Raw genomic sequence first — 13,309 nt, 5'->3', positions numbered from 1 at the left:
GAAATTCCTGCCTTCAATCTGGCCCAGCCCTGGATGCCGTGGGTATCTGGGGAGGGAACCAGAGGTTGGAAGATCCCTCTCCTTTCTATACCTTTTAAATAAATAAATAAACTCTAAAAATGTATTAGCGAATAGAATCTAGTAGCATCTTAAAAGAATTACATTCCATGAACAAATGAACTTTGATCTCAGGGTTGCCAGTGTAGTTCAACACACACAAATCAATCAATGATATACCATACAATATGTTGAAGATACAAAACCATCTCAGTTCATCCAGAAGAGCGTTGACAAAAACCAGCCCCCAGGAAAGCAGGAATATTAGGGAACTCCCTAAATCTAATCAAGAGCACTTGTTTTTTAAAACCCACAGTAAACATCTAATTTCATAGTAAGAGACTGTAAACCTTCCCCCTGGGACCAGGAACAAGACATGGATGTCTGCTCTCACCATGACCAAATGGGTAGAAATAAACAGCAGTCGATGTGGGGTTTCCTTAGGAGCTGAAAATATGTCCCAAAATTAGATAATGGTGACGCTTACACAACATTGTGAATACACTGAGACCCACTGAGTTGTATTCTTTAAAGTGGTCAGAAAGGTGAAATTTATGTTATGTGCATTTTATCTCAATAAATAATGGGTCACAGGCCCTGCTATTCCTAAGAACTCTTTCAACTGTGTTCAATACAGTTATTATCATGACAATCTTAGCTCAAACCAAAACTATGGATGTTGCCTCTTGAGTCTATTTCCTTTTTACCAGGAAACATACATCTATTTTACAGTATGTTTTCTATACATTTTTCATGTGTGTACATACAAATGTGTGTAGAGACAAGTATGTATATACTGACACATAAGAGGAGGTTTCCAAAGTTCATGGAAAAGACACATCTTTTAATTCCATTTGTTCAGAGACTTTTCTGATGTGCCCTTATACATATGGGGGGTAAAGGAGGGGGGGACCAGAACTGAGTCAGAGAAAGTTTGGGCAGCTAATGTTATGAGATTTATAATAACTTTATTAAAATTTATTGTAAAATGTATTACAAAAGTGATAAATTGTACAAAAATGGCAAAATAAACACATTATCAGCTTCCTTCTCCTGTCCAAATTGCAAAAAACGAATTCACTTTTTCAAAATTCTATAACATTGCTGAGAAACAAAGCAGAAATGGTGGATCAGAAATGAACAGTTCTTGGGGCCGGCATTGGGACGTAGCAGGTTAAGCCTCCTGCATCCCATATGGACACCAGATAGAGACCCAGCTGCTCCATTTCTGATCCAATACCCTGCTAATACACCTGGGAAAGCAGCAGCAGATGACCCAAGTGCTTAGGTCCCTGAACCCACAAAGGAGACCTGGAAGATGCTCCTGGCTCCTGGCTTTGGCCCAGCCAGCTTAGGTCCTTGTGGTCACTGGGAGTGAACCAGCAGATGGAAGATATTTCTGTCTCTCCCCTCAACCCTGTAACTCTGCCGTTCAAGTAAATAAATAAATCTTTTTTAAAACTGCTGAAAACAAGAAGACAGTTTACTATGTGATCAGCTACAATAACATCACAAAAACTACAGCTTTCTAGAGCACTGAAAATAACCAGTCAGAATTATTCCATTTTGTATGACTTCTTTAAAAAAAGCTATTTTGCTGATACAGTTGAAACTCCTTGTGTACTTTTTCCCTATTTTATTAAACACTTTTCCCACCTTCCATGACACTATCTTGCATTTGTAGCTTTTTTACCCTGTGCATGTCTTCCATGGGTTACCAGGTGTATACATATTTCCTTTAAAATATGTGATTGAGGGGTAGCTATTGTGGGGCAGCAAGTTAAGTCACACTTGTGACACCTGCGTTTGATATGAGAGTGCCTGGTTTGAGTCCCAGCGACTCCATTTACCATCCAGCTCCCTGGGAATGCACCCAGGAAGCAGTGGAGGATGAACTAAGAACTTGGGCCCCTGCTACCTATGTGGGTGACCAGGATGGAGCTCTTGGTTCTTGGCTTTGGACTGGCCCGGCCAGGCTTTTGCAAGCATTTGTGGAGTGAATCAAAAGATGTAAAAGATCCACATGTATCTCTGTCTCTGTCTCTCTCTCCCTCTCTTTCTCTCTGTCTGTCACTGTGCCTTTTAAATAAATAAATAATACTGTTAACTTATTTCAGAACAAAAGTAATGTATATACATATATTTTCATGTTGAAAATTATATACAAATGGTATCAGATTATATATATAATTCTGCAACTTCATTTTACCCATTAATCTCTTTAGACTAACCCATATTGACATTTACACATGTACAAGTATATGTAACATTCTTTCTCGTTATCTAGAATCAGAATGGATGCATGCTTTTAAAAAATATATACTATTTCTCTCATTTCCAGAAATATGTGTCTAGTAAAACATGTATCTTGGGGCTGTAGAGGTTAAGACACTGCCTGAAACTCTTGCAACCTATATAGGAGTGCTTTGGTTCAAGTCATGGCTCCACCATCTGATTCCAGCTTCCTGCTAATGAACACCCTGGAAGGCAGCACATTATGATTCAAGTAATTGAATACCTGCCACCCATGTGCAAGACCCGGATTGAGTTCCTGGCACCTGGCTTTGGTTTGGCCAAGCCAAGGCAGTTGCAGCCATTTTGGGAGTGGGTAGAAGCTGTGTGTGTATGTGTATGTGTGTGTGTGTTGAATAAAGAAAAATGTTCATGTATTATATTTTAGTAAATAAATTGATGAGACACAGATAGACATGTTAAATAAACAAAAAAGAAAACCAGTCAAGGGGGCCAGAGCTGTGGCACAGTGGATTAAAGCCCTGGCCTGAGGCACTGGCATCCCATATGGGCACTGGTTCTAGTCTCGGCTGCTCCTCTTCCCATCCAGCTCTCTGCTATGGCCTGGGAAAGCAGAAGATGGCTCAAGTCCTTGGGCCCTTGAACCCACATTGGGGACTGGGAAGAAGCTCCTGGCTGCTGACTTCAGATCGGCTCAGCTATGGCCACTGTAGCCATCTGGGGCTTGAACCAGCAGATGGAAGACCTCTCTCTGTAATTCTTTCAAATAAATAAAAATAAAATCTAAAATAAATAAATAAATAAATAAATAAAATTTAAAAAGAAAAGAAAAGAAAACCAGTCAAGAAGAATGGATGGGGCCGGCACTGTGTTGCAGCTGGTAAAGCCACTGCCTGCAGTGCTGGCATCCCATGTGGGCACCGGTTCAAGTCCCAGCTGCTCCATTTCCAATATAGCTCTCTACTGTAGCCTAGGAAAGCAGTAGAAGATGGCCCAAGTGCTGGGCCCCTGCACCCCGAGGGAGACTCAGAAGAAGCTCTTGGCTCCTGGCTTCGGATCCGCCCAGCTCCAGCCATTACACCCATTTGGGGGAGTGAACCAGTAGGTGAAAGACCTCCCCCCTCCCCTCTCTCTATCTCTCTCTTTCTCTCTCTCCCCCCTCCCTCCCTCAGCTTCTCTGTAATTCTGACTTTCAAATAAATAAATAAATCTTTTTTTAAAAAAAGAAGAAGAATGGGCAAAGACCAACTGTTGAATGTACAACTCCTGTTCATTTGTTTTACCTTATTTAAAAGGCACAGAGACAGGTAGAAACAGAGACAGAGACAGAGAGAATGTTCCATCCACTAGCTCACTTTTTTTTTTTTTTTTTTTTTTTTTTTTTGGACAGGCAGAGTGGACAGTGAGAGAGAGACAGAGAGAAAGGTCTTCCTTTACCGTTGGTTCACCCTCCAATGGCCACCGCGGCCGGCGCACCGCGCTGATCCGAAGCCAGGAGCCAGGTGCTTCTCCTGGTCTCCCATGTGGGTGCAGGGCCCAAGCACTTGGGCCATCCTCCACTGTACTCCCTTGCCACAGCAGAGAGCTGGCCTGGAAGAGGAGCAACCCGGACAGAATCCGGCGCCCCAACCGGGACTAAAACCCGGGGTACCGGCGCCGCAGGCAGAGGATTAGCCTATGGGGCCACAGTGCCGGCCCACTAGCTCACTTTCCAAGTGTCCTTGATAGCTAGGCCTAGGTCAGGCTGAGGCCAGGATCCTGAAACTCTATCCAGGTCTCCCGTGTGGGTGGCAGGGATCCAAGTACTTGTGCCATCACCAGCTGCCTATGAGGGTGCACATTAGCAAGAAGCTGGAATTGGAAATGGAGCCAGGACTTGAACCCAATCACTCTGATAGGGGATGTGGGCATCCCAAGCAGCATCTGCACCAAATGTCTGTCCCTTTGTTTAAATATTTGTTTTTGGCATCCTTATGACCTAACAATGCCACCAAAGTTTCTGTTTTATTTGTTCTTTTCTTTTTTTACTGATTTAATTAGAAAACAGGAAAGCAAGACCAGCAGCTATAGTGAAGACACATACCAATAGATCTCAAAGTTCTTGGTCGGAGAATGCAACCACGGAAATTCAAACGCAGCACATTTAGACGCCACCTGTGCAGTGTAGTCACGATATCTTTATCAGCAATTATATTTTTCACCATGGAAAAATCAATCTGGACAGGATAAACAAAGACATTAAGAAATGAAAAATACCTATGTCATGTAAATATTTTAAATATTTTAAAATATCAAGTACTAAAAGCTCTTCATCACCTAATTCCCCAATAGAAAAAAGTGTGAAATGTTAATCTGAGTGCTCTATTTACTAGAGTATGCAAATTTCAAAAATAACACACACACACATACATGCACTCACACATGCACACACTATTCCTTTTCATTCTAAAAATGATTTAGGTTGACGGATAAAAAATACAGTGAAGTAGGATAAAAAACACAAATGCAATTGACTTAACATGAGTCAATCGATGTCCAGTCTCGTGAATTGAGACAAATTAAAATAGCAATGAGATATCAAATATCAAAGAGCAGAGATGTTAAGAAAAGTTTTGAAGCAGAAGGTACGCCATCATTCTGTACACATTAATGATTCTAAATCCACCTTCATCCTAATAATTCCACCTCCAGGAGCTGGCCCTGAAGATGTGATCATACATGTGTGTCCCGGAAATGAGGACAGGATACCCACTGCAGGATCTAACAGCAGAAGACAGGGAACAGCGTACCTGCCCTCCAACAGAAGACATGAAATACACTGAGGGCTTCCACACAACAGAACGCTGGGCGGGGCATCGCAGCATAGTAAGTGAAGCCAGCATCAGCTTCCCATATGGGCACCAGTTCACATCCCGGCTGCTCCACTTCTGGTCCAACTCCCTGCTAATGACCTGGGAAAAGCGACAGAAGATGTTCCGAGCACTTGGGCCCCTACCAACCACGTGGGAGAACTGGAAGAAGTTCCTGGCTCCTGGCTTCGGACCGGCCCAGTGCTGGCCATTGTGGTCATCTGTAGAGTGAACCAGAGGATGAAACATCCCTCTCTCCCTCTGGCTCTTCCTCTCTCTTTGGAACTCTGACTTACAAATACATAAATAAATCTTTAAACAACAACAAACAAGAACACTGGACTGAAGCTGACTTTAGAGCAAAGAAAATACAACTCAGAAGGAGAAAACCTGATTGGACGATTCAATGGAAGGACAAAATTTACGACATTTAGAAGATGTGCCAGACTCAAATCCTTCATGAATATGACTCCTTGATGCCAACATTTTTATGAGACTGGGATCTGAGAGCTCAAGACTATATTACAAGAACTCAAGGGGCCGAAATTTTATGCTGCCTGCTAGGTGGAAAGCAAATGGCAGGTCTGGCAGTCCCTTATAAATATTTGCTAATCAAGAGCACACACTCTGTAGTTGAACAGACAAGTATTTGAATACCATCTTGGCCACTTAACAAGTTGGGCAGTTTCTTCGCTCAGCCTTAGTTCTGTCATCTGTAAAGTGGGAAAAATAACAATGCCTAACCCTGCAACGGATAAACAGAGAAAAAGGCAAGTAAGGTGCCACACAACTAGCACTCAATAAATATTAGCTATTATTATTAATTCAAAAAAATAGAACAGACCAGCACAAAATATAGAGTAAGGAAATTTTTTAAATTGAGCATGGAGTAAGACTAAAATGTAAGTAAGAAAAACCTGTTGCCAGATGCCTTTACATGCACACAGCCAAAAATACACTTTAGCATTTTCCAATACAGACTTCTATGCTAGTACTACATAGTACTATTCTTGCCCTAGTACTATTTTTGAAACCTGGAACAAGTTTATGTTTTTCAGTCCAAAGAGACACTGGGGAGAAGACTCCAACAATTAAAAAAAAATTAAAGGACATATTGGGAGCGAGCATTGTGGCACATCAGGTTAAGCTGCTGCTTGCAACACTGGCGTCCCATACGCGTGCCGGTTTAAGGCCTGCCTGCTGTGCTTCCGATCCACCTCCCTGCTAATGCATCTGGGAAAGCAGCAGAAGGTGGCCCAAGTGCTTGGGTCCCTGCCACCCAGTTGGGAGGCCCAGATGGAGTTCTAGCCTCCTGGCTTCAACCTGGCCCAACCCTGGTCATTGAAGCCATTTGGGGAATAGACCAGCAGATGTAAGATCTCTGCCTTTCAAATAAACATTTATTTTTTATTTTTAAAAGATTTATTTATTTATTTATTTGAAAAACAGGGTTACAGACAAAGAGAGAAACACAAAGATATCTTCCCTCTGCTAGTTCACTCCCTAAATGGTCACAACAGCCAGGGCTGGGCCAGGCAGAAGCCAGGAGCCAGGAACTCCATCCAGGTCACCCTGTGGGTAGCAAGGGCTCAAGTGCCTGGGCCATCTTCTGCTGCTTTCCCAGACACATTAGCAGAGAGTTGGATGGGAAGTGGAACAGCCAGGACTCAAACCAGTACCTATATTAGATGTCAGCACTGCTGGCGGTGGCTTAACCTGCTGCACCACAACGCTAGCATGGATCTTCTTTAAAAAATCAAATATTGTCTCCCCAAAGACTTCTCTTATCTGTTTCTTGGATGACACTGTGATCTCAACAATGATGATCACTTATGCCATCAAGTAATGAGTGGTGGCAACACTCCCTATTGTCTAAGGTCCAGTTATCTGTAGACTTCACCACCCCTCCAATTGTTAATGATTGCAAGACCGATGATAGCACACGTTCAGACTGACCTAAGAATCAGTGGCCTGGCGCCATTTTTCAGAAAGTCCAAAACGTAAAGTAACTAAGAGGAGCTGACACCAGGGGCTTCAGCTCAATAAGTCAACTCGACTTTTACATCCCATGAGGACACCACCCCATTCTTGGCTCTGCAGCTCTACTCATACTCTGTGCAACTATGGCCAGAAGGGAACTGATTCTGCCTTGGTGAGTGCACCTTAGCCAACAATTCAGGTATTCCTGTCTTAAGTTTATGTCAAGTTTAAGGCAGTGATCCCCAAACTTTTACCCACATCAGGATCATCCGGGAGGACTGTGAAAACTGATGATTGCTATCCTTAGACTTTCTAACTCAGCAGGTCTGGGGTGGGGCCTGAGAACTGGCATTTCCAACAAGTTCCTGGGTGATGCTGATGGCTGTTGGTCCCTGGACCACTCTCAGAACCACTGACTTTAAAGGGATAAATCTGACTTATGTGAGAGGGTTTGGGGGTGGGGGGATTGTTATTTTTGGAAAATCATAATGAAGAAAATGGAATCCAAATGGTCTGGAGCAGAAAGAATATGCACAGTATTAAGAAAAGGACAGATTGTGCAAAAGCCTGGCAGGGGTTAGGAAAAGAGCCGGTGCTCTGCCCAGAGGCCTCTCTGGGTGAGGACAGAGCACAGGCAGTGAAAATCCAAGCTGGAAAACAAAATTAAGCTTGTCTATGTTCAGCACGTTTCTCTTTCCACAATTACATCCTGCTCTTCCTCACATTTCTGGCCTTATTTTTTTGGTGTGCAGATGTGGCAAAATCATAACAAACATTTGAGAACAAAGAATAGCTTTGTTCAAAAGGTAATGAGAAACTGGATGGTCGCAAACCTCAACTTTTAACTGAACACACTGTCAATATTACAGTATCAATGTTGTTGTTTATGAATCAGTCCTGGCCACCCAGAGCTCACAGAAGCCACCTCTTGCCAATCCTATTCACCATCAGCCAGGTACATGAAGGTCATCCTTTCTTTATTGTAGAACTAAACCTTCCAAATTCTGAGTTATGAAGGTCATTAAAAAAATCACACATTTTGAAGTGTTCTTCCCACAGCCTAGGGCTCACTTTACAGTCTGTGCTCATGGAAAGGAAGCGGGCATACATTAACAGGGAAACCAAGGTAGGGTAAAATATATAGAATATGATGAGGCTTTGTGTGAATGCAATATAAGGTTCAAATTTATATCTACCGTTTTAATTTTTCTTTTTGTAAAATCATTATTTATTTACTTGAAAGAGTTATACAGAGAGAAGGAGAGACAGAGAGAGAGATCATCCATCCACTGGTTCACCACCCAGATGGCTACAATGGCCAAGTGTTGGGCCAGGCCAAAGCCAGGAGCCAGAAACAAACCAGGTCTCCCAGGTGAGTGGTAGGGACCCAAACTCTTGGACCATCTTCTGCCACTTTCCCAGGCTGTTTTCAGGGAGCTGGATTGGAAGTGGAGCATCTGGGACATGAACCAGCGTCCATATGGGATGCCAGTGTGGCAGGCAGCAGCTTAACCCTCTTTGTCATAATCCAGCCCCTACCACTTCAATTTTAAAGTATTAATAATGTAGCTCCTAAAAAATCATCTTTTCTATCTCTTCCTCCAGGCTTGTTCTTGGACAAAAGAAAAGCAAATGCACTTGTTGGCTATAGACAGGACGACAGGGAAGAAGGCGGTCCCTAGGACAGACAGTTTAACAACAGTCTATTCTCCTTGAAGAAACCAAAAACATACTGTATTTATATCTACTTACAGTGTTCCACAATGACCTTGTTTGTATCATCAACATCCAGGCATGACAAACTTGGCCACATATTACTATATCTCTTAAGCTGAGGTATAGGAAGATCTAAACACAAAGAAAAAAGTAATTTTGAAAAATACATGAACTTTGTTATAATTCTTCCACTTACCTTGTGTGTGGGTAATGGTTTTGTAATCTATGCACTGTAATAGCAGGAGTGCTAGAACTTATCTGCTGATACTTCTATAATGTGATCCTTTTCATTGATTCTTGCACAAAGATGGTGAGGAAGACAGGCACATATGTTGGGTTTTCCAAATAAAGGTGGAATTCTGCTACAAAACTAGCGATTTCCCTAAACCATAGCTGGTATATAGAAGGCATCCAATAACTGTTTACTGAACTGAACTGGGTTCTCTCTAATGTTGTTAGTTTCCTGGGGAAAATCAACAAACCCATTTTGGCTTCTATTTTCAGGAAAAAAAAATAATAGATGAGGAAATCAGAAAATCCTGTTGATATAAAGTACCAGTCAACAATAAAGCAAACTTTCCTTCATTCCTTTCTTCCTTTTTTATTTTTACAAAGCATAACTCAGTTTTAAAACCAATATGAGGGGTTGGTGCTATGGCACAGTGAGTTAACACCCTGGCCTGAAGTGCCAGAATTCCATATGGGCGCTGGTTTGAGACCCGACTGCTCCACTTCCGGTCCAGCTGTTATGGCCTGGGAAAGCAGCAGAAGATGGCCCAAGTGCTTGGGAACCCACATGGGAGACCCGGAAGAAGCTCCTGGCTCCTGGCTTTGGATCGGCGCAGCTCTGGCCATTGTGGCCATCTGGGGAGTGAACCAGTGGATGGAAGACCTCTCTCTCTCTGCTTCTCCTTCTCTCTCTGTGTAACTCTGACTTTCAAATAAATTAAAAAAAAAAAAAAACAATATGAGAAATTTCCAGGGCTCAGTCCTTGCATCCCCAGATGGGCAATAAGGTGTTCCTGCTACAGATGCTTGGCTTGGGAATGCCAAGGGGGTAGCTCCTGCTTTTGATAATAAATGGGTTCAGACTGAACTGGTCATGTAATGACAGAACAAAGTTTTCAGGCTTGGGACACAAATAGGGATCCAGAATCATAAAAGAGGGAGCTGGAAAATTAAATCTACCTTTTAGCAAAACAAAAACTCAGTTATCACCCTTGGATGAAAAGAAAAAGAAGAGGAAGAGAAAGAGGGAGAAGGAGGAGGAAGGGGAAGAGGAAGAGAAACAGGATGAAGAAGGAGGAGGAGGAGGAAGAAGAGAACTTATAACCAAAGATCAGCTATCATATGTTGAGACTTCAATTTTAATTACTTAAAAATTCAATAGGAACTTATCACCTTTATGATGGGATTTCACATATTGACATGCAAGGAGGTTTCAAGTTGGTAATAATTCTAAGATAGTTGACAGAAAGAAATACCATTCTCTAAAGAGATACATACAAAAGTCAGGCCTTACAGGATTCTGTTAATTACATATTAATACAATGAGCTTTGGGGGCTAATGTTCTTCCTACCGTGGATGGAGGGAATGATAAACATTCAAAAGAGCAGATATCTCTGAGGGAACGGAAGCCTTCAATTGTATTTGTTAAGTTTTATTTCCTGGACACTATGAGAAACAGTGACTTGATCAGCTCTTGTGCTGACTGTTGATGTACAATGTAATACTTTATCCATTTTAGTATTTTTTCTTTGTTTTGTTCTAGTACTATTGGTTGAACTCTGTAATTAACACACAATTATTCTTAGGTGTTTAAATTTTAACTGAAAAGTGATCCCTGTTAAATATAACAGTGGGAATAAGAGAGGGAGGAGATGTACAATTTGGGACATGCTCAATCAGACTTGCCCCAAATGGTGGAGTTAGAAATGTGCCAGGGGATCCCAATACAATCCCATCAAGGTGGCATGTACCAATGCCATCTCACTAGTCCAAGTGATCAATTTCAGTTCACAACTGATCACACTGATAGGTCTAAGAGTCAAAGGGACCACACAAACAAGACTAGTGTCTGATAATACTAACTGATAGAATCAAAAAGGAAGAGAACGATCCATCATGGGAAGTGGGATACACTGCAGACTCATAGAATGACGGATGTCCTAAACAGCACTCTGGCCTCAGAATCAGCCCTTAAGGCATTCAGATATGGCTGAAGAGTCCATGAGAATATTTTAGGTATGGAAAGCCAAGACACACTGGGGAAAAAAAAAAAAGACCTAAATGAAAGATCTCTGCAAGTGAGATCCCAGTGGAAAGAACAGGGCCATCAAAGGAGGTATCTTTCTCTGAAAGGAGGAGAGAACTTCCACTTTGACTATGACCCTGTCGGAATAAGATCAAAGTCGGCAAACTCAAAAGGCTTCCATAGCCTTGGCAACTCATGACTAGAGCCTAGGGAGATTACTGACGCCATAAACAAGAGTGTCAAATTGTTAAGTCAACAACAGGAGTCACTGTGTACTTACTTCTCAAGTGGGATCTGTCCTTAATGTGTTGTCCAATGTGAAGTAATGCTATAACTAGTACTGAAACAGTATTTTACACTTTGTGTTTCTGTGTGGGTGCAAACTGATGAAATCTTTACTTAATATATACTAAATCAATCTTCTGTATATAAAAATAATTGAGGCTCAATAAGCTAATCCTCCACCTTGCGGCGCCGGCACACCAGGTTCTAGGTTCTAGTTCCAGTCAGGGTGCCGGATTCTGTCTCGGTTGCCCCTCTTCCAGCCAGCTCTCTGCTGTGGCCCAGGAGTGCAGTGGAGGATGGCCCAAGTGCTTGGGCCCTGCACCCCATGGGAGACCAGGAGAAGCACCTGGCTCCTGTCATCGGATCAGCGTGGTACGCCGGCCACGGCGGCCATTGGAGGGTGAACCAATGGTAAAGGAAGACCTTCCTCTCTGTCTCTCTGTCTCACTCTCCACTCTGCTGTCAAAAAAAAAAAAAATGTAAAAAAAAAAGTTTTATTTCCTAGAATGCTCAGTGAGTATACAGTTTTTCCTTGTATGAAGTCTCTTTTTGTGCCTGAAATATTTTAATAACCTCATTTTTTGGGAGGAGAAAGACTAGTTTTTGGAAAACTACAAAAAAGCTAAAAGAAATTAAAGAATATCAAAATATGTGAAAACACTTCCCATGTTCATGGTTTGGAACATAAAAACAACAAAAAGAAGTGAATTGTCATCTTAAATCTACCAATAAATAAACATCAAATAAACACAGGCCCACAGAGGTTTACAAGAGTGCTCTACCAAATATCCAAAGAACATGGTTTAGGCCACAACCCAGGAAGATGCAATCCCAAATGCCCAAAATCTCAAATGTCGCAGTCCCAAAAGAACAAAATTACTAGAGACTAAAATCCCAAAATCCTGAAAATATAATCCTGAAAAAAATAATTTTAATAATCCTTGACATTTATTTACATTTTTAAAAGAGATTCACTTGCAAAACATAAAAACACAACAGAATGTTCCATAGGTACTTTCACAATGCAGCAGGCAACAATAACAATAATATTGTAATAGTAATAATAATATATTTTTGCAAGTGTTTACACTCAGGTGCACTAACCACAGTCGCACGAGTCTAGTAGTCATGAGCAGATGAATCATCTTCTTAAAGAAGCAGGTCAAAAAGCAAAATGTCTAAATGCAGTAGCACTCTGTCTAAATGCGTTACCTACTCTGGTAGGTAACTGCATGCTCTGTAACAGACAACCTAAGTCTTTTGACAAGGGCCATCAAAAACTGGGATGGATGGCCATCACACATGCAGCCATCCAAAGAGACACAACCTTGACAACTTACGTCTTTCCACTAGTGCAGATGTACAAGAAGTCCATCTTTGCATTTCCTCAGAAAGTGCAGATGTTCCTATGTACACACACACTTACACACAAAGCCTTTGCTGCGGTTGACCTGTCAGTGCAGTCACATGTTTGGGAGATCTGACATTGTCTACTCCATGTGGTCCACCCAGCTTCACATACCTATCTTGGAAACAGCCACACTCAAAGTCACGCTGTACCAAGTTTCCAGACGCTCCTTCTGTCTACCACGGTGCAAAAATCCTACATACAACCAAAATTGCTCAAACCTATTCGATGTTTGGGATTTGCATCTTTCATGATTATGATTCGCCATATTTTAGGGTCTAGAGGTGTTGTGCTTTCCAGATTTCAACATTCGGTAGTATGGTGGGCAGCATTGTGCCTTTTGGGATTGTGATCCACATCTGCTGGATCAGGAGGCCCAAAAACTGTACATGTGGTTTTGCACCTGCCCTGCACTTGTACAGAGAGGAAGAATTATGATCAGGCCTTGAGTAGAGAAATGGCAGTGCAGAAACACAGTAGAAGCGTGGGGTCGAATTTCTGATCAA

The 13,309-nt window shown here is 42.0% G+C and overlaps 1 protein-coding gene across 1 annotated transcript in view; it reads right to left on the bottom strand.

Moving 5' to 3' along the window:
* FBXL13 (F-box and leucine rich repeat protein 13) overlaps positions 1 to 13,309 on the bottom strand; it is a 244,710-nt gene that overhangs the window by 153,767 nt on the left and 77,634 nt on the right. The window contains exons 8-9 of the mRNA XM_008258313.5: positions 8,892 to 8,987; positions 4,394 to 4,526 (exon numbers count right to left, since the gene is read on the bottom strand). Of these exons, the coding sequence (XP_008256535.3) occupies positions 4,394 to 4,526; positions 8,892 to 8,987 (229 nt within the window). The remainder of the gene's footprint in view (positions 1 to 4,393; positions 4,527 to 8,891; positions 8,988 to 13,309) is intronic.

Source organism: Oryctolagus cuniculus, chromosome 3 (genome assembly GCF_051225735.1).
Source record: "Oryctolagus cuniculus isolate XC-2025 breed Fujian yellow rabbit chromosome 3, ASM5122573v1, whole genome shotgun sequence".
NCBI lineage: Eukaryota > Metazoa > Chordata > Mammalia > Lagomorpha > Leporidae > Oryctolagus > Oryctolagus cuniculus.
This window is presented reverse-complemented; position numbering and strand designations above follow the sequence as displayed.